This window comes from Panthera onca, chromosome D4, assembly GCF_046562875.1.
Source record: "Panthera onca isolate mPanOnc1 chromosome D4, mPanOnc1 haplotype 2, whole genome shotgun sequence".
In the NCBI taxonomy this organism is placed as follows: Eukaryota; Metazoa; Chordata; class Mammalia; order Carnivora; family Felidae; genus Panthera; species Panthera onca.
Window position 1 is genome coordinate 88,734,781 of NC_138351.1, and position 18,218 is coordinate 88,752,998.

General features: G+C 48.3%; 1 protein-coding gene across 15 annotated transcripts in view; it reads right to left on the reverse strand.

Annotated features, from left to right (window-relative positions):
* FNBP1 (formin binding protein 1) overlaps window positions 1–18,218 on the reverse strand; it is a 139,300-nt gene that overhangs the window by 58,012 nt on the left and 63,070 nt on the right. For 14 of the 15 annotated variants that reach the window (XM_078436364.2, XM_078436375.2, XM_078436374.2 and 11 more), the window contains 4 exons: window positions 18,062–18,118; window positions 17,219–17,366; window positions 3,875–3,937; window positions 3,349–3,453 (listed from right to left, as the gene is read on the reverse strand). In XM_078436364.2, coding sequence (XP_078292490.1) covers window positions 3,349–3,453; window positions 3,875–3,937; window positions 17,219–17,366; window positions 18,062–18,118 — 373 coding nt within the window. The remainder of the gene's footprint in view (window positions 1–3,348; window positions 3,454–3,874; window positions 3,938–17,218; window positions 17,367–18,061; window positions 18,119–18,218) is intronic. The other variant, XM_078436371.2, reaches the window with a different exon arrangement.

Consider the following 18,218-nt stretch of genomic DNA (forward strand, 5'->3'; position numbering starts at 1 on the left):
TCAACCGAAGAAAGAAATTTCTGGAAGGGGAGGAGAATAAATCCAAAGACACTGACAGAAGAGGAAGAAGAAAAAGAAAAAGAAACTAGATGAAATAGAAACTACAAATAGACAAAGGAAGCTCCATGACGATCGGTTTGGGGTTCTCGGAAAACGCGAATAAAAATGATCTGGAATGCTGGTCCTCCAAAAAAAAACCCCAGAGATATAAATAAACAATTTTAGGAGTAAATAAGGGGGCACAACAGCACAGGCAGCAAAACTAAGGTGAGAGAATATTATGGGCAACTTTAAGCCAATAAATTTAAGGGGCGCCTATGGCTCAGTCAGTTGAGTGTCCAACTTCGGCTCAGGTCATGATCTCGCCGTTCGCAGGTTCCAGCCCCGCGTCGGGCTCTGTTCTGACAGCTCGGAGCCTGGAGCCTGCTTCGGATTCTGTGTCTCCCTCTCTCTCTGCCCCTCCCTCGCTCGTGCTCTGTCTCTGTCTCTCGATAATAAATAAACATAAAAAAAATTTTTTAAGCCAATAAATTTGAAAATTCAGGATGAAGTGGATATAGGTCTAGAAAAACACAATCTGCCAGTACCGACCAAAGGGGAAGCAGACGATGAAGGAACTGACTCTGTAGTTCGAGACTTCCCACAGTGAAGTATTACGAAACGTTCAAGAAACATTAATTTCAACTTCCATGGATTATTTCAGAAAATAGAAAAACAAACAAACTGGCAACACGCTCGTAAAGCAAACTAGGACGGACGGGAAAGGAAAATTATAGATCCATTTCAATGGAAACAGATGCAAAACTCTTAGGTAAAATATTTACAAAACCAATTCAGCTACCGTAGTAAAATAAAAAACAAACCCAAGACATAATCACCTAGTTGGGTCCGTCACAAGAATGCTAATTTGGTTCAATGTAAGAAAACTGACTCAGGTAATCTATCGCATTGATGGACTCAAGGAAGCAGAAAGAGTATCTGATGTTATTCAACATGATGAAGTCACGGTGAAAAAACCTCATGGTAAAATAGGAAAAGAAGGGACTCCCTTAGCCTGATAAAGTGTATAGATTAAAATCATGCTTAATGGAGAATTATTTGAAGTACTCTCTTCACACTCAAGAATCGAGATAAAGAAGTCCACAATAATTGCTTTTACCAGCATAATGGCGCTCATGACCAACAGAGCAAGATAAGAAAAATAAATAAAACGCATAAGGGTTGAAAAAGAAATAAAGCGGTCATTATTTGCTGGTGATAGGACTGTCTCTACATACACACACACACACACACACACACACACACACACACTCCAAAGTAGAAATACAAAGAGAAATTTAGCAAGGCATCTGGCTCTAACATTAATGTAATTAATATATAAAAGTCAGATTTCTACATAGTCCACGGGAATTAAGAACATCACGCCGAACGAAAAAACAATCAAGAATGAAGGAAATAAATGAAAGTATGATTTTTGTTTATATAATGGTGAAAAAGAAGCAAAATTATAAATATACTCTTCGGAGATACATACACCCGTGGCAAAGCTGGGACAATTAGTAAGGAGGTGATTAACACCGAATTAAGGATAAAGGGCACCTCTAGGGTGAGGATCAGGGGCATGAAGTTAGGGACAGACTTCAAAGGCATCAATAAGATTGTATTTCTTTTTTTTTTAATCTGTATTTATTTTTGAGAGAGACAGACACAGAGCGGGAGCGGGGAAGGGACAGAGAGAGAGGGAGACACAGAACCTGAAGCGGGCTCCAGGCTGTCAGCACAGAGGCCGACGCGGGGCTCGAACTCACGGACCGTGAGATCACGACCTGAGCCGAAGTCAGACGCTTAACCGACTGCGCCACCCAGGCGCCCGTCAAGTATTTTTGTAATAAGCAAAGATAGCTTTTATGCTAAGAAAAGGCCGTAAGAGAAATTCCTTTTTTATTAATTTTTTTTATGTTTTTTATTTTTGAGACAGAGAGACAGACAGACAGAGTGCAAGCGGGGGAGGGGCAGAGAGAGAGGGAGACACAGAATCGGAAGCAGGATCCGGACTCTGAGCTGTAGGCACAGAACCCGATGGGGGGCTCAAACTCACGAGCCGTGAGATCACGACCTGAGCCGAAGTCGGACACTTAACCCACTGAGCCACCCAGGCGCCCCATAAAAGTAATTTTCTTTTAAGAAGATCTTGAAATGAATAAAATTCACTCTGATTTTACATTTAGGCTAACAAAACATTTGATAAAGAAGGGGCATGTCTTTGCGAGGAATGCTACCCCTATACTGACGTACCTCATTTAGCCCCAAACGATTTCAACTGAGTCCCATTTTAAACAGTTTGGGGAGCTGGCTATTTAATAGGAATTTATGACAAACCTACGGTACTTTACGGTTACTTTATCAGCACATTAATATCTTTTGGTAAAGTATCCACACTCGGGCTCAAAAACAGACATTGAGACTATGTATTTTAATATCGTCGGCAATTTTCAAGGAAGGCAGGGTGATAAATACCTGGGCTTTAAGCCAGGCATCTGGCAGACCTAGACCCATAACTAAATCATCCACGCTATTTTCCAACTAAACTCGTCTCCCACGAATCTGGCAAAAGTGAAAGAAACCTATGAAAATGCCAGGCTTCTCCCCACAGAAAGCAGCAGGCTGAGGACGTCAAAACGGCCCTGGGCGGTCGTGGGATGAATACAGCCATTTAGCAGGCCTCACGCTGTTTACCCTGTATTGATGACTCTTTGGAAAAGAAAACTCCGCTTCTAGGGAAAAACACGTATGGGACCCACAAGAAGGTACAGTGCGAGCTTTATCACCTTCCTAACTGCGACACAAGTCGGGGACGCCCAGAGGCCAGCCCTCAGCTACCACCTGCTAACAACTGCAATGAATCCACTGCAAGGCAGGCCGGCCCTCCAGGCCCTTTATCTCCCGAGCGGAAGCATCAGAGGCAGCCGATCTCTTCCAGATGGCTCTGCGGCCCTGTGCTCTGGCTTTTAAAGGGGTGAACTCGTTCTTTGAAAAGCCATTAAGGGAAAAGCCACAACCTCCGGAAACCACCCTGCTGCGAGCCGCTCCCAGGCCGAGTCTCCGCGTCACCATCCTGGGGACCACACGATTCGGCCAACTGCCCCCGATCGGCACTCCGGAGACGCCCCGAAAGTCAGGGCTTCTGGCCCCCACGACAGGTGACACAAAACGGGAAGCACTGATCCCAGGGTGGGTGGCCTTCTGCGGTGCCGTCGGAAAGGAGAGCTTGGGGACGGGCAGCCTGGGGAGGAGGGGCTCCAGGCCCAGCTAAGGGAAGTAAGTGAAAGACTCTCACTGTCACCTCACCTTCTCAACGTCTGCTTTGGTGACATTGATGTCGGCGTCCATCTTCTCAAAGTACTGCTGTGCCCTGTCCGCCTCTTTGCAGTCACGCTCAAATCGCCTTTTACTCTGAAAGCAGGGGCGAGTGGTGGCAGGAGAGCAGGTGTTAATGCAACCACGAGATTCCTACGCGAGGGTATCATTTCATCTCCATCCCCCAAAGAGCTTTCTCCTTCCTCTGAGCGGATTTGTGACGATTTCAATAAGTTACTCGAACAGCTGCATTTATTTCCACCCAAACCCATCTCCCCTTTGTTCTTTGCGTGTGATTTTTTTTTTTTTCTTTTTTAAGAAAAACACTCTACGTGAGCTCTTGGGGCTCAACATCCTAGTCTCCCTAAGGGCGCCTACAAACAAATCCAATTCAAACTGGAAGATCTCTGAAGGCGTGTCTTTGGCGTTTTGGTTTCGCGCTTACGGATCGCTTCGCGCTCGCGTTCACGTTTAGGGAACCTAAAGCCGTTTCTCGAGCCGTTTGTCCTCCACTTACTGATTCGAGCTGCTTCCAGCAGATCTCGATGTGCTGTTGTGCCTTCCGCCCATCGTGAAAGTACTGGAAACAGAAAACGCACAGTGATTAGCACCCCCTCTTTCCCAGGGTCACACCTGAGGGGAAAAAAAATCATCAACTCAAATCATATTTAGTTTCTTGTTTTAAGTAGGCTCCACGCCCAACGGGGGGCTTGAACTCACAACCCTGGGATCCAGCGTTGCGTGCTCTGCCTACGGAGCCAGCCAGGCGCCCCCTAAACCGTATTGAAATGCTGAACCTCTAGTGCATTCCAAAGAAATGGAAGACTTAAAAAATAAAGGGGAGGGGCGCCTGGGTGGCTCAGCTGGTTAAGCGTCCGACTTCGGCTCAGGTCACGATCTCGCGGTCCGTGAGTTCGAGCCCCGCGTCGGGCTCTGTGCTGACGGCTCGGAGCCCGGAGCCCGCTCCGGATTCTGTGTCCCCCTCTCTCCCTGCCCCTCCCCTGCTCAGGCTCTGTCTCAAAAATAAATGAAACATTAAAAAAATAAATAAATAAAAAATAAAGGGGAAATGAAAACACAGTCACAGAGTTTCCCCCTCAAACTTCAGGTAGGATAATCCCGAGTTCTCAGACCCGCGCGCAACACTCGTGAAAAGGGCAGGAATGGTCGTTAGGACAGCGACCACGGAGACCTTTATTTTTCCGCTGCTTTGAGAATTCACACACAATGGCTTCCATTAGCGCATAACTGTTCACCAGGAAGAATGTCTTCCAGGTTCATCCACGTTGTCACGTGGGTCTCGGTCCTTTCTCTCGTTTTTACTGCCCAGTGACACTCCGTTGTATGGTCATATACCGATTTTGTTTCTCCATTCACAGTTGACGAACATTAGGGTGTTCCCAGTTGGGGGCTACTAGGAATAATGCCCCTGCAACCATTTGTGTAGATGAATGCTTCCATTACTTAGATCTTCTTAGATTGAAAAGTTCAGCCCCCTGCTCTCTGCCAAGGCCCCGTGGCAGGTACGTGCCTTGTGTTGGCCAGTAAGGACCCCAAAGGGCTAGAGCAGGGGTAAGCCTCAGGCACTATCAGGAAACGGGGTCAGAGAAGAAAGGGCCAGCCTGTGTAGAGTCTCGTAGGCTTTGGGTCTGAATGAGCTGGGGAACCATGGGTCCCATAGAGGCGCCATGTTGTGAAGGAAGGTTCCAGGTCTCTCTCTAACCCGGGAGACGGGAGACTTGGACCACAGGGCAGCAGCGTAGGTGGTAAGCGGGGGTCAGACTCTAGGTGTCCTTCCCAGGTGTCAGGAAAACCCCAGGATCAGATGTGAGTGGAGGTACGGAAGTTTCAGGGTTGACTCCAAGACTGCTGGTCTGAGCTTTAGGAGGGGGGTACTGGAGTCAGACAGTTTTAGCTTTGTTAGGTTGACATTCTAAGACACCCCCAAGTGGAGAGCCTACCGGGGAGCTGGATGGCCGAGTGTGGGCTCAGGGAAGGGTCAACGCTAAAAAGATCAGTGTGGACGTCACCAGCATCACGTGGGTGGTTAGAGCCACAGCCTGGACAAGATCTCCAAAGGAGACGAGATCCCAAGGAAAGACCAGAAATACACAGAAATGTTAAGAAACTGATGTCCTTTTTATCCCGTGGCCCCAAATCACCAGCGTTTCCTAAATCGTGTGATCTCCTTCAGCTGTGACATCACTGACTTCGTCAATGTGGTGGGAATTTCCCAGATCTGTCCCCTGTGTCCCCAGCGGCTGACCCGGGGATATGGACCACACACGGCCTCCCGGGCCCTCCGGTTCTGTCAGATTTGCCACAGACGTTCTGGTGCATCAGAGGGCGGGGAATTTAGGTGTATCTGAAGGTCCTCTCGCTGAGAAATTCTGGGTTGGCTGGGTCCTCGACCGAGGCCACGGCTGCGGTCAGGAACCCCCGCCCCGTGGGACGGAGGGGACCGCAGCAGCTCCCCACCCTGACTGCCCCCCGGGGTTGGGCACTAGCTCTTAGTGCTTTTCCTGAACCTTCTCCGCAGCCAGGTAAACCCTCCTGCTACTGAACAACCTTCCTGGAATGACTGGGCTTGAATGTGCCGTCTGTGTTCTGACAGACAAGGTGGGGAATGTCGTGGCCAGAAGGCAGGTTGAAAGCAGACTGATGGCGGAGGCTCCCCCTCCCCCCCCCCCCACCCTCCCCCTCTGAGTTTATCTCTCCTAGTCAGAGCCTAGGGCCGGGCTGAGTCACAAAGGAGGACTGAGGACTGGGGAGGACAGGAAGGAGGAGACAAAATCAGATCCTGGCTCTTTTATAAGGGACTCCTTCCTTGTCTCTCTTTCGAGGCCACGCTTCTCGGCTTTAAGCTCCCTTTTCAGGCAACTTTTCTCCATCCAGCAATTTAGGAATCCAAGAGGGGGCCCCCCGGGGGGGGGGGGGCTTCACTTCTCAGGTTTCGTTAACAGACACGGGGACGAAAGGGAACCGAGCTGGAGTCTCGACATGAACGTTTCTCCCAAAACACGAGGCCCGTCCTGGGCAGAGAGAGGAAATGGACACAGAAGAACACGGGGAACGTGACAGGCACTGCCGGGAAAGGTTGACTCGGCTTTAACATCAAAGGCGTCTTCTCTGAAGGCAACAGGTGTCCCCCCCCACCCCCCGCCGCCCCCTGCTCCAAAAAAAGTCACATTCTGGGAGCATGAGGGCTGATCTTGATTGAAAACCCATAGAGTGAATGTTCTTACCACCCCTCCATTTAATAATCTAATAATAAATATGAATTTATTCCAGGGGTGCCTGGGGGGCTTCCGACTCCCGATTTCGGCTCAGGTCGTGATCTCACGGTTGTGAGTTCGCGCCCCACATCGGGCTCTGGGCTTACAGCTAGGAGCATAGAGCCTGCTTCGGATTCTGTCTCAGTCTCTCTGCCCCTCCCCTGCTCGTGCTCTCTCTCTCTCTCTCTCTCTCTCTCTCTCTAACTCTCTCAAATACAAAATAACACATTAAAAAAAAAAAAATCATCTGAGAACTACACTTGAGACCCTAAGGTTTCCAGGGACACAAGGAAAAATCGAGGTGTCAGTGATTTCCCTCCTAATCTTTCTTTCCTGGCAATATGTTCCTCCAAAACTCATCTGTGGCTACAACACACACACAAAGACGTGGTGCTGAGCCCTTGGGAAGTTGGCGGGTGGTACCGGAGCCCCCCTGACCGTCCTGAGCGGACGGCCACCTACCAGTGGTTCATCTGCGGCCAGCTCTCCGTCCCCTCCTTCAATCCCAGAGGCTAGTTCACAGGAACAAAGGTAAACAAACAAACCAGCTTGCCAGATGGGTTTGTTGTTTCTTCCCAAACAATGGCAAAGCATTTCTTCCCAGGACAGTGAGCAACTGTGTATCTAAAAAGTGTGCCTCCCAGCGCTAGAGAAAGAGGAATTGTTCTCTAGAAAAAGAGAATAGGTCTTTTGGAGCCACAGAGTGAAGTCACCACGGCGCTTTTCTCCTATCGCCAGAGAAGACAGGAAATGCCATCTCCAGAGACCCAGAGAGATGCTGCGGACTTTCTGCTGCAGGCAAGATGCTTTTGTGTCTCTTCCAAGGTGATAAGAGACTTTTAAAAATGCCTGATGGTACGGCAGGTGGCAGCTAAACTTCCTTTCCTTTCCCCTTTCTGGTTGAACCTTAAAAATATACAGATAAGGGGCGCCTGGGTGGCTCAGTCGGCTCAGCGTCCTACCTTGGCTCAGGTTATGATCTCATGGTTTGTGGGTTCGAGCCCCGCGTCAGGCTCCGTGCTGACAGCTCAGAGCCCGGAGCCTGCTTCCGATTCTGTGTCTTCCTTTCTCTCTGCCCCTTCCGCACTCATGCTTCTCACCCCCCCCCCCCCAAAAATAAACATTAAGAAACAATTTAAAAACTATATACAGATAAAATCTATACAAATAAAAACCATCCTTCCAATTTTTGTTGTTGTTGCTGTTAGAAATCTCCCAGGGACCAGGGGCAGCTAAGATAAGATAAGAATCACAGGGAACCTAAAATAAACAACCACAAACTTAAAGAAAAACTTCAATGACAGAGCTTCCAAGAAAGTTTTACTAAGCGCTGCAAGAGATCATCGTTAGGCTGCGAGAATGTCTATTATTCATACCCCACAATTAGGTACAGCAGCTGCTCTTTTTTACTAGATTTATATATAATAGACCGTTAATTTTTAAAACTCCACAAAAAAGCAAAATATAGCACTGATCTGAGAACAGTCACTTCCCCCCCCAAAAAAAAGTGAAAAAAAAAAAGCATAAACACTCAATTGAGGACAGTCAACCATCTGGAATTTTAAATAAAACTCAGATTCCACAGATGAAAACAAAGGAATACAAAGACTGGAAAAGGCCAACGAAAAAAAGCAGCTTGCAGAAAATATGCCTGGGACAAATATTATAATTTCCTCAAAACCCACAGCGTGGTGGGTCTGAACACTAACAGCTTCGAAGCCCGACTCGGGATTAATGAACAGAGCTATGAATCTGCGTGGCCAAGGGGAGCCGTGGATGCGGGCTGCGGGGGAAACTCAACCACCTTCAACCCTGCCCGAGGGAGCCCTTCACCCCCTCACTTCAATCCCAAGCCACAAACCTGGGAGCTTTCGGGATGTGATGGGAGTCGCATTCTGATTTATGCAGAATGGTCAGATGATTAAATAAAGAGGAATGATTCGGGAAGGTCTATTTCCCCCAATACATTTATAATACAGATAACCTTCGCAGTGAATTTGTTTCAAGTTCCTAAAGCGCCTGCCTCCCGGCATCATGTTTAGCTGCTTACCCCCCCCCCCCCCCCCCAGGCCATCTGGGCACCGGGCAGGGGACCCCACTCACCGTCCTGCGGCCAAGTTCCCTTCACTCCTTCTCCCCATGTGCCTTCACCCCGCTGTTCCTGTCATTCTCCTGCTGGCTTTTGCTACCCAGAATGCTCCTCGTGCACAAGGTACCTGGACTCCAGAAGGCTTTTGAACCTATTCTTCAGGACAACTCTTTCTTTCGTGTTGCTTAAAATCCTAATTGTGCTGAAGAATCCGATTAACTTTTTTTTTAAGTTCCACGTCCAACGTGAGCCTTGAACTCACAGCCCCGAGATCGACAGCCTGCTCTGTGGGCTGGGCCAGCCAGGTGCCCCCCTGATTAACTCTCAGGATGATCTTAAACAGCCGATGAGACACGGCCCTCCCTTGACCTCTTCCGGGGTATACCTCTGTTACTTCTAGACCCAGACGAGGAGGATCGCCCAATAGAGGGCCAGGGTGACCAGGGGTGGGACTTTAGGGGCAGTGATCCTTCCCTGAAAAGGCTAAAAGCTCTTTCAGTGGGATTCAGTCATTCAGTCCACACGTGCTAACTGTATGCCCAGATGCGCAGGGTGCTGCTGTCCTTGTGAAAACTAGTGGACGCAGAGGAAGAGAAAAGGGGACGAGGTGGGGGTGTGGGCACAGCGGCATTTTAGACAGAGAGGTCTGGGTGATGTTTCTTTCTTTCTTTCTTTCTTTTTTTTAATGTTTATTTATTTTTGAGAGAGACACAGACAGAGTGTAAGCAGGGGAGGGGCAGAGAGAGAGGGAGACACAGAATCCGAAGCAGCCTCCAGGCTCCGAATGGTCAGCACAGAGCCCGACGCGGGGCTCGAACCCACGAACCGTGAGATCATGACCTGAGCCGAAGACGGACGCTTAACCGACTGAGCCACCCAGGGGCCCCTGGATGAGGTTTCTTGAACAAAGTGTAGGAGCGGACTTGCAGAGGTCCGGGGAAACACCCTTCCGAGCAGCGGGAACAGCAACGGAGATGCCCTGAGGTGGGAGAGGGCTGGGTGTGTTCACGGAACAGCTGATGCCAATGTGACCAGACGGAGATGACGGACAAGGCCGAAGCAGGCGACGGCTGGACCAAGGACAGCTTCCAAAGCCACGTTAGCGTGAGGGGAAGCCACCAGGACGTGGTCTGCTCTGTGCCACCACAAGGTTGCACGGACTCCCTGGCGTGTGGAGAATGTTCCGAATGTGGCAGGTGCAGCAGAGGGACCGGGGGTACAGGTGGAGATGGGGAGCTGCGTCACGGACCACGGGGCGAGCCCGGAAGCCGAGGGGGGAGTCGGGAAGCCTGGAGCACTCCTCCGGGTGAGACGATGAGGGACTGGACGAGGGCTGAGAAGTGTTTGGATTGGGGACATTTGCTGAAGATAGAGCCGATCACAGGACCTGCTACTATACAGAAGATGGGGTGCGAAGGGGGCCAGAACAACTAGGTTAAAAAGGAGTGCCACTGACTGACTGGAGGAAATGCAGACTGGAATGGGGTGTGATAAAAAGGAGTTTCGGGGATCCAAAGTTTCTTTCTGGATGGGATACATGAGCCACTGCCTCCCACAGCCCTGGGGCATCACTCCCAGTACTGCTGGGCTCCAGAACCCCCTCTTTCCTTGGTGCACTGGTGGGGGGGGGGGGGATGCTGCATCGGGCACATGGCGGGAGGTGACGAGCAGGTGCCTGGATAGAGGAGAGTCAGTTGGGACACAAAACATCAGTCAAGTAATTCCCGGTCTCAGAAGAAAAAGAAGGTGTCATTCCAGCTCCTGAGGGAGAAACCCAGAACCCAGAGTTGCACTTCAGATCTATGGAATCGAGAACAGAATTTCAGTGCCCTGATAACTAGCTATGCTACCCCATAAATGACAGGACAGACTGTCTACGGTTCTGCGGGTGACAGAACCACAGTGGTGACAGGCCCTCGATGAACAGAATGCGACCATCACGTGTGCTTCCAAAACAAAACAAAATACACCTTCTAGAGATCCATTAGACCAGGGGCCACCAGTGGGTGTCGTATCAGCATGACCTTGCCAAAGACCAACAGCTTCTTTAGGGCTCCTCGCTTTTGGATTTATTTAAATAAAAGAGGTAACCCCAGGAAGGAGGAACTCTTATTGGGAACGATGCTCCTCTCCCAGGCCACGAAATCTAAAATCTCTTAACACAGTACCCAAAGTTGCATCTCAACAGGACCGAAGGGATCAGAGACAGATTTGTAATCAGATGATCACATACGTACGTTCCTTTCGTTTTTCGCTTTCCTTCTGTCTCTTTGCTGTAATCGCGCATAAAAACATGTTCTAAACACAGTAGGGTCAGTCTGTGCTACAAAACTGCCTTGTAGGAAATTAAGTCCCTCCCTAGGTTTCTAAATAGGACCTACCCAATACCTAACTTCAAGAGGAAGTTCCAGTAAATATTGGCCGGAACCTCCTGACTCCCCTTCTGGGGCAACAAATCTCCATAAATCCCTCTTACGCGGTTAGTGGTGACCACTGTGGATAACCCTGCGACAGCCTCAAAGCTGGAGCTGCCCCAAACGATCCCTCTGAAGTTCTCTGAATACTGGATGCGATGTGCAGAAATCGCCAACAAGAGTGTATTTACTTCCGTTAAAGACCGTTACTCTTGTAAGTGACCAAAGCTTAATTGAGAACCGTAAACCACGTATGCTTTGACCTCGTATTCTCTTTCTGGGAATTTAGCTGGGAGAAACGATCCCCACCCCCCACACCAAACAGCTATTAAAGTAATGAGTTCTCCGCAGTATTGTTTATATAAGTGAGTAATCAGAAACCGGTAATAGCCTATAGATCAAATATTAAAGAATTAATTAAGTATACAATAGCATTAGAATGAGACATAGCCACTACAATTCTAATCATGAAAATTGTATGTTTTCGCGTACGAAATTGGAAACTGCTTATGCTATTAAATGGAGAATAAATAAAAATATAAATTATACCTATATAGGACTCATATGCTTAAATGTTATATATTCTTATACAGATACTATATATACACCCATATCTGTCTCTCTCTATACATATCAATATCTTTATGTCTATAAATGATGTCTAGAAGGAAACTTGGAAAAACGAGGTTCTGATTTATAAAAACTTTAAGTTTTGGGTTTTTTTTTAACTTTATATATCTTTGAGACAGACAGTGCGAGCAGGGAAGGGGCAGAGAGAGAGAGAGGGAGACACAGACTCCGAAGCGGGCTCCAGGCTCCGAGCCGTCAGCCCAGAGCCCGACACGGGGCTCGAACTCACGAACCGTGTGATCATGACCCGAGCTGAAGTCGCCTAACCGACTGAGTCACCCAGGCGCCCCGAGTTTTTGTTCTCTAATCCAGAGTTTTGGTAACATTCTACACAATACTGACAACTAATAAATGAATCCTAGCCCTCCCCCACCTTCAAAAAAAGGAGGGGGAGGGGCACCTGGGGTGGCTCAGTCGGTTAAGCGTCCAACTTCAACTCAGGTCATGATCTCACAGTTCGTGGGTTCGAGCCCCGCGTCGGGCTCTGTGCTGACGGCTCGGAGCCTGGAGCCTGTTTCAGATTCTGTGTCTCCCTCTCTCTCTGCCCCTCCCCAACTGGGGCTCAATCTCTCTCCGTCTCTCAAAACTAAATAAATGTTAAAAATAATTTTTTTTCAACACTATGTGAGAGAGTTGCACGTAACATGGGAACACGGGTGGATGTGGACAGGGCGGCATAAAACCCATCTTTTCTCCTAAACACACGAACGGCAAGAATCCTATTTTACAACCAAGGTCTTTAAGACTTAAAGATCGGCTAGCCGGCTCACTCTGAAACGCCCCCCGAAGACAACCATCTCTCCCACTTCCTTCCTTCTTACTACCTTCCTTTCAAAGCTTGACAAAATAGGAAGGAAACATCTTTTGCATAAGGAGCTATTTTTTTACCGTGCAGACTCTCGTGAGAGACTCGTCTACTCAAACGTAGCAAAATCTAGAGGAGAAATAATTTTCCAGTAGCATTCCAAACCGAACTTGGAAACACGCTCTAGGCAGTAATGAGATCCAGCAGTAATCCTGTAAATTCTAAATCATCCCTTTGGGCAGATAGGATTTCGCCGCTACGTCAAAGGCCCCTAGACGTGACACCAGCAGACCTAGATGCGAGTTCCAGAAAGGGGAAAAGATCCCATTTTGCCGTGTTTTTAAGAGTCCCCTTTTCAAAAATAAATAAGATCACTCACTAATAAGAGTTGGGGGAGGGACGCCTGGGTGGCTCAGTCGGTTAAGCATCCAGTTCTAGATTTGGGCTCAGGTCACGATCTCACGGTTCAGGAGTTCGAGCCCTGAACTGGGCTCTGCACTGACCGTGCGGAGCATGCTTGGGATTCTCTCTCTCTCTCTCTCTCTCTCTCTGCCCCTCCCCCACTTGCTCTCGCTCTCTCTCTTACAATATACTTTAAAAACCAGTAAGAGGGGAGCCAAAAGGGAAAGCTCGAAAGGAGACACATTGGTCATCAGCGTTCCATCTCAAGGAGCTCCTTGGCCACAGCTAACTGCCCACGAAGAAGTTTACACGTTGACCCGGCCTCCTCGCATGGAAGTTAAAGAATCAGTCGGTTAAGCGTCCGACTCCGGCTCAGGTCATGATCTCGCGGTTTGTGGGTTCGAGCCCCGCGTCGGGCTCTGTGCTGACAGCCCGGACAGTCGGGTTGACTCTCCAGCCCCAACGCCTCCAGCCTCCTGGTCTGGAGTAAAACGTTCCCGAGGGGAACCGTGGAGAGTAAATGTTAAAACGTAAAAGATATCAGTTATGCAAATCCAGAAACATGAAGATCTGAGGCCAAACAACTAAATAGCCAATATCATCCGAATGATTTTTAAAGTCACAGCGTCTCAACATACAACGTGTCACCATGTGCGGTCACTCCAAATGATGGTAAATATGAAAACACCGCAAATACGCATTTGCCTACCGATACGCGTCCTGGAATTCTAAAAGGTTTCCCAGTTTCCTGGGGCGCCTGGGTGGCTCAGTCCGTTAAGTGTCTGAGTTTGGCTCAGGTCATGATCTCATGGTTTGTGCGTTCGAGCCCCGCATCGGGCTCTCCTCTGTCGGCGTGGTGCCTGCTTGGGATTCTCCGTCCCACCCCCTCTCCCTCTGCTCCTCCCCTGCTCTCTCTCTCTCTCTCTCTCTCAAAAATAAATAAACAAGCAAAAACGAAGTAAATAAAAGGTTTCCCAGCTTCCTCAAATGTCATTTTAATATAATTACAAAATGCTTCAAGAGAGCACGGTGTTTGTAATTCTTCCCGGCAGAACATTTGACTCAGAAATGTGTGCTTGCGATTCTCCTTAAAATAAAAGGAACAGCACGTATCGCAAGATATTATTTAACGTGTATCTGTGCCACCTGTAATTTACTCCATAAATTACTATAATTTCTGATAAAAAGGGAACAGAATTCAAACTACAGATATGACGGACGGTACAAGACATGTGATTTACGGGGGGTAAACAGAACGAAAGGACCCAATCGTAACACAGCAAAGACACACAAGGATCCTCAACACGAAGTCTCCCTGAGGACAAAGTTGAGTCTAAGACCGCTTCTCACCACTTCTTAATTATTTCTTCCACCTTGGGAGTATTTATCAAGAGCCTGCTTTGTCCCGCCCGGACACTCGAGCTCGAGATACAACGGTAACCAAGAAAATTCTTGCCCTCATGGAGCTTACGTTCTAGCGTGAGACGCAAGGAAACAGATACATAAAATGTTAGACGCTGGCAACCACTAGGGAAAAACAGTAAAGCAGGGAAGGTGGGGGCAATGAGGAGGGGAAGGAGTCGGGGGGACTTTGTAAGTTTAAATAAGGTGGACAAGACAGACCTCAATGAGAAGACCATATTCCTGCGAAAGAACTCAGCAGGTGAGCTCTGCAGGTATCTGGGGGGAAAGCTTTCCGAGGAAATAAAAGGCCAGTGCAAAGGCCCTGAGGCAGGATCACACAGGGCAAGGAGGAGGAGCAGCGAGGGAGCAATGTGTCCGCAGGAGAAGAATAAAAAAAAGTGACAGGAGGGGGGCTCAGTCAGTGAAGCATCTGACTCTTGGTTTCGGCTCAGGTCGTGAACTCGTGGTTCGTGGGATCCCGCCCATCGGGCTCCGCGCTGAGACCACAGAGCCTGCTTGGGATTCTCTCTCACGCTGTCTCTTTACCCCTCCCTGGCTCGCACACTCGCTCTCTCTCTCTCTCTCGCAATAAATAAACTTAAAAAAAAAAAAAAAAGTGGGGCACCTGGGTAGCTCAGTCGGTTAAGCATTTGACTCTTGGTTTCGGCTCACGTCACGATCTCAAGGTTTGTGAGTTCGAGCTCCAAGTTGGGCTCTGTGCCGAGGGCGCAGAGCCTGCTTGGGATCCTCTCTCTCTCTCTCTCTCTCTCTCTCTCTCTCTCTGCCCCTCCCCCCTTCGTTCTTTGTCTCTCCCCCTCTCTCGAAACAAATAAGCATTATTTAAAAAAAAAAAAAAACTAACAGGAAGCCAGGTCATGTGGGTTCATATCTCACGGTCCACTCCAGAAACAGCATGTACGTTCCGGACTAAGGTAAATGCAGAGAGTTCTTGTTGAGGGCGTTGGCTAAATCTCTAAGCTATATGGGTGGATAAAGGTCAGTGAAGACACACAAAGCACCGAACAAAGAAACAAACAGGAAGAGGGTACAAACTGTGCAAGGTTGAGGGAAGTTCAAGTGCCCAGGGAAGCAGTCCAACATCATGTCCAGATTGACCGCATTTCCCTGAGGATCACAATAGGCCACGGCGTTTCATTCTGAACCTTAGTATTTTGCTTCACTGCTTCCTTTCCATCACGGAAAAGACCTTCTTTAATGAACGGTCTGGAAGAGGCTGTCATGTCAGTCTGGGCACCACGGACATCAGGGGCCAGGTAATTCTTTGTTGTGGAGGCCGCCCTATGCATCACAGGATGTTGAACAGCATGTCCGGGTTCCACCCACCAGATGCCAGTGGCAACCCCCCCCCAAAGCTAATCCCCCCCCACACAACCAGAACTATCTCCAGACATTGGCACATGTTGGGGGGGGGGGGTCAAAATTGTGCCAGCTTGAGATCCACTGCTCTAATGTGAACAGATAAAAATTTCATCTCAGTTTACGAACTTTTTTTTTTGCAACGAATGGGTTGATCTTCAGGCATAGATCTGTTCCTAACTTCTATACACCCCCAAAGCCATGTTCTACCTACTTATAGCTTAGAAAGAGTAAACGCCTCAGCCGTTCCAAATACCTTCCTGTCTCAGGGCCTTTGCACTGGCTGTTCCCTCTATGGTTTGCACCAGGCAACTCGTCCTCCTACTTCGAGTCTTGCCAAAACGTTAAGTGCTGAGGGCCCTGGGAAGCTTCTCCCTGGTCCTGGGTCCAAGCATGTTAGGGATTCCTATCATCTGCTCCCAAAGCCCCTGCAGTCATACTCTGTAGCTACTCTCACAATGAAATAATTATTTTGGTCATGATTTATTTAACGTCTCTTCCGTTTCAGCAGCAACGAGATCTTCCCCGTTGGCTCGAGCAACACCAGAGCACTTACAACCATTACTGTGGACTCAAATTTATTTTTTTTCAACGTTTTTTTTTTTTTTTTTTTTTTAATTTATTTTTGGGACAGAGAGAGACAGAGCATGAACGGGGGAGGGGCAGAGAGAGAGGGAGACACAGAATCGGAAACAGGCTCCAGGCTCCGAGCCATCAGCCCAGAGCCTGACGCGGGGCTCGAACTCACGGACCGTGAGATTGTGACCTGGCTGAAGTCGGATGCTTAACCGACTGCGCCACCCAGGCGCCCCAAAGGACTCAAATTTAAATGAAAAAAGTATCGTCGCTGGCCAGCTCTGGTACCTTATTACTAACATAGTATGATGCCCTTACTTCCTAAGGGATCAAAGAACAATGACACAGACCACAGCCTAACCATAAATCTCTTAGGGGCCTCCGGGGGACTCAGTGGGTTAAGCATCCAACTCCTGGTTTCGGCTCAGGTCATGATCTCACGGTTTCATGGGTTCGAGCCCCGCATCAGGCTCTGTGCTCACAGGGCAGAACCTGCTTGGGATTCTCTCTCTCTCCCTCTCTCTCTCTGCCCCTCCCCCACTCACACTGTCTCTGTCCCTCTCAAAATAAATAGACTTAAAATAATCGATTAAAATAAATCTTTTAGGATGAAACCTTCACTATGAATATACTTCATGTGACCGTACATTTTTCTCCTTTGTTAATAATAAAAGCTACGAAAAGATTACGGCTCAGGTCATGATCTCACGGTTCATGAGTCTGACCCCCCGCATTAGGCTCTCTGCTGTCAGCACAGAGCCCACTTTGGATCCTTTGTCCCCCTCCTTCTCTCTGCCCTCCCACCCCGTGCTTGCATGCACGCTCGCTCTCTCTTTCTCTCTCTCTCAAAAATAAAAATAAACCTTAAAAAAAAAATGCTATTTGTTACCGATTTCCTCTCCTGCTTCAGTTCCTGGACGTAGCGGGCTAGCTCCACAGTGATGTGTGAGGTCATGTTCTCGGAGATAACTTCGTGCTGCCCGGCGTAATCGTTCATTTCGTTCAGGGTGGAAAGGAAGGCTTTACATGCCGTATACCTACGGAACAGAACACACGCCACTCCTTTGCAAACAAGGCCACGTCCGCTCTAACGCGCTGCGCGCTGACAAAATATTAATTAAAATCAGGTTAACATGCATCGACCTCCCAGAGGATCCTGGCAATTCATCACACGTAAGAGTGCTCCGGTCAAAATGGCTCGGAATTAATTACCAGTGAGACACTTTGCATTTTGGGGAACGCCGAATCACTCTACATAAGGCAGGATTTGGCTCTGTTAATGCTCGGTCCAAAGATACCCCCCAATACGTATACGTGGTAAATGCACTAATGCAGTGGATATTTAGGTCTAGGTGAGAGACATAATACTTTGGGGCCATCCACGGTAAGGTGCCTTAGCTACCGACTGAAATGAACACATTTCTCGGTGAAACAGACTCCTGATGTTACAAAGCCAAATCCAGACGGCGGACTGCATAATCCACACTTCCTGTATTTGCGTAGATTAAGCTTTTCCCCATCACCTTAACTGAAATGATCTGGAATAGGTCTAGTGACTCCGTCAAAGGGAAGTTAGTGGAGCAGGGTCTTTATGGTTCTTCCCGTTTAAAAACTGACACAAAGAGGAGCGGGGAAGGCAGCTTAGTTTTGTAGATTTCATTTTTTTCTTTCCTTCACCATCATCACCACTGGCATAAAGATATCACCACATAATGATCGGTGTTAAACAGACCTGTATTCCTCTTCCTCCTTCGAGTTCTTTTTAGGTTGGTATTTCTTTGCAAGATTCCTAAAACAAAAATGCAGACAATGTCACCTTCTGTAGAGAGATGACTGAGAGAAAAAAAAAAAAGACGACCGAGAAATCAGTGATGGAAGGTGAAGTCAGT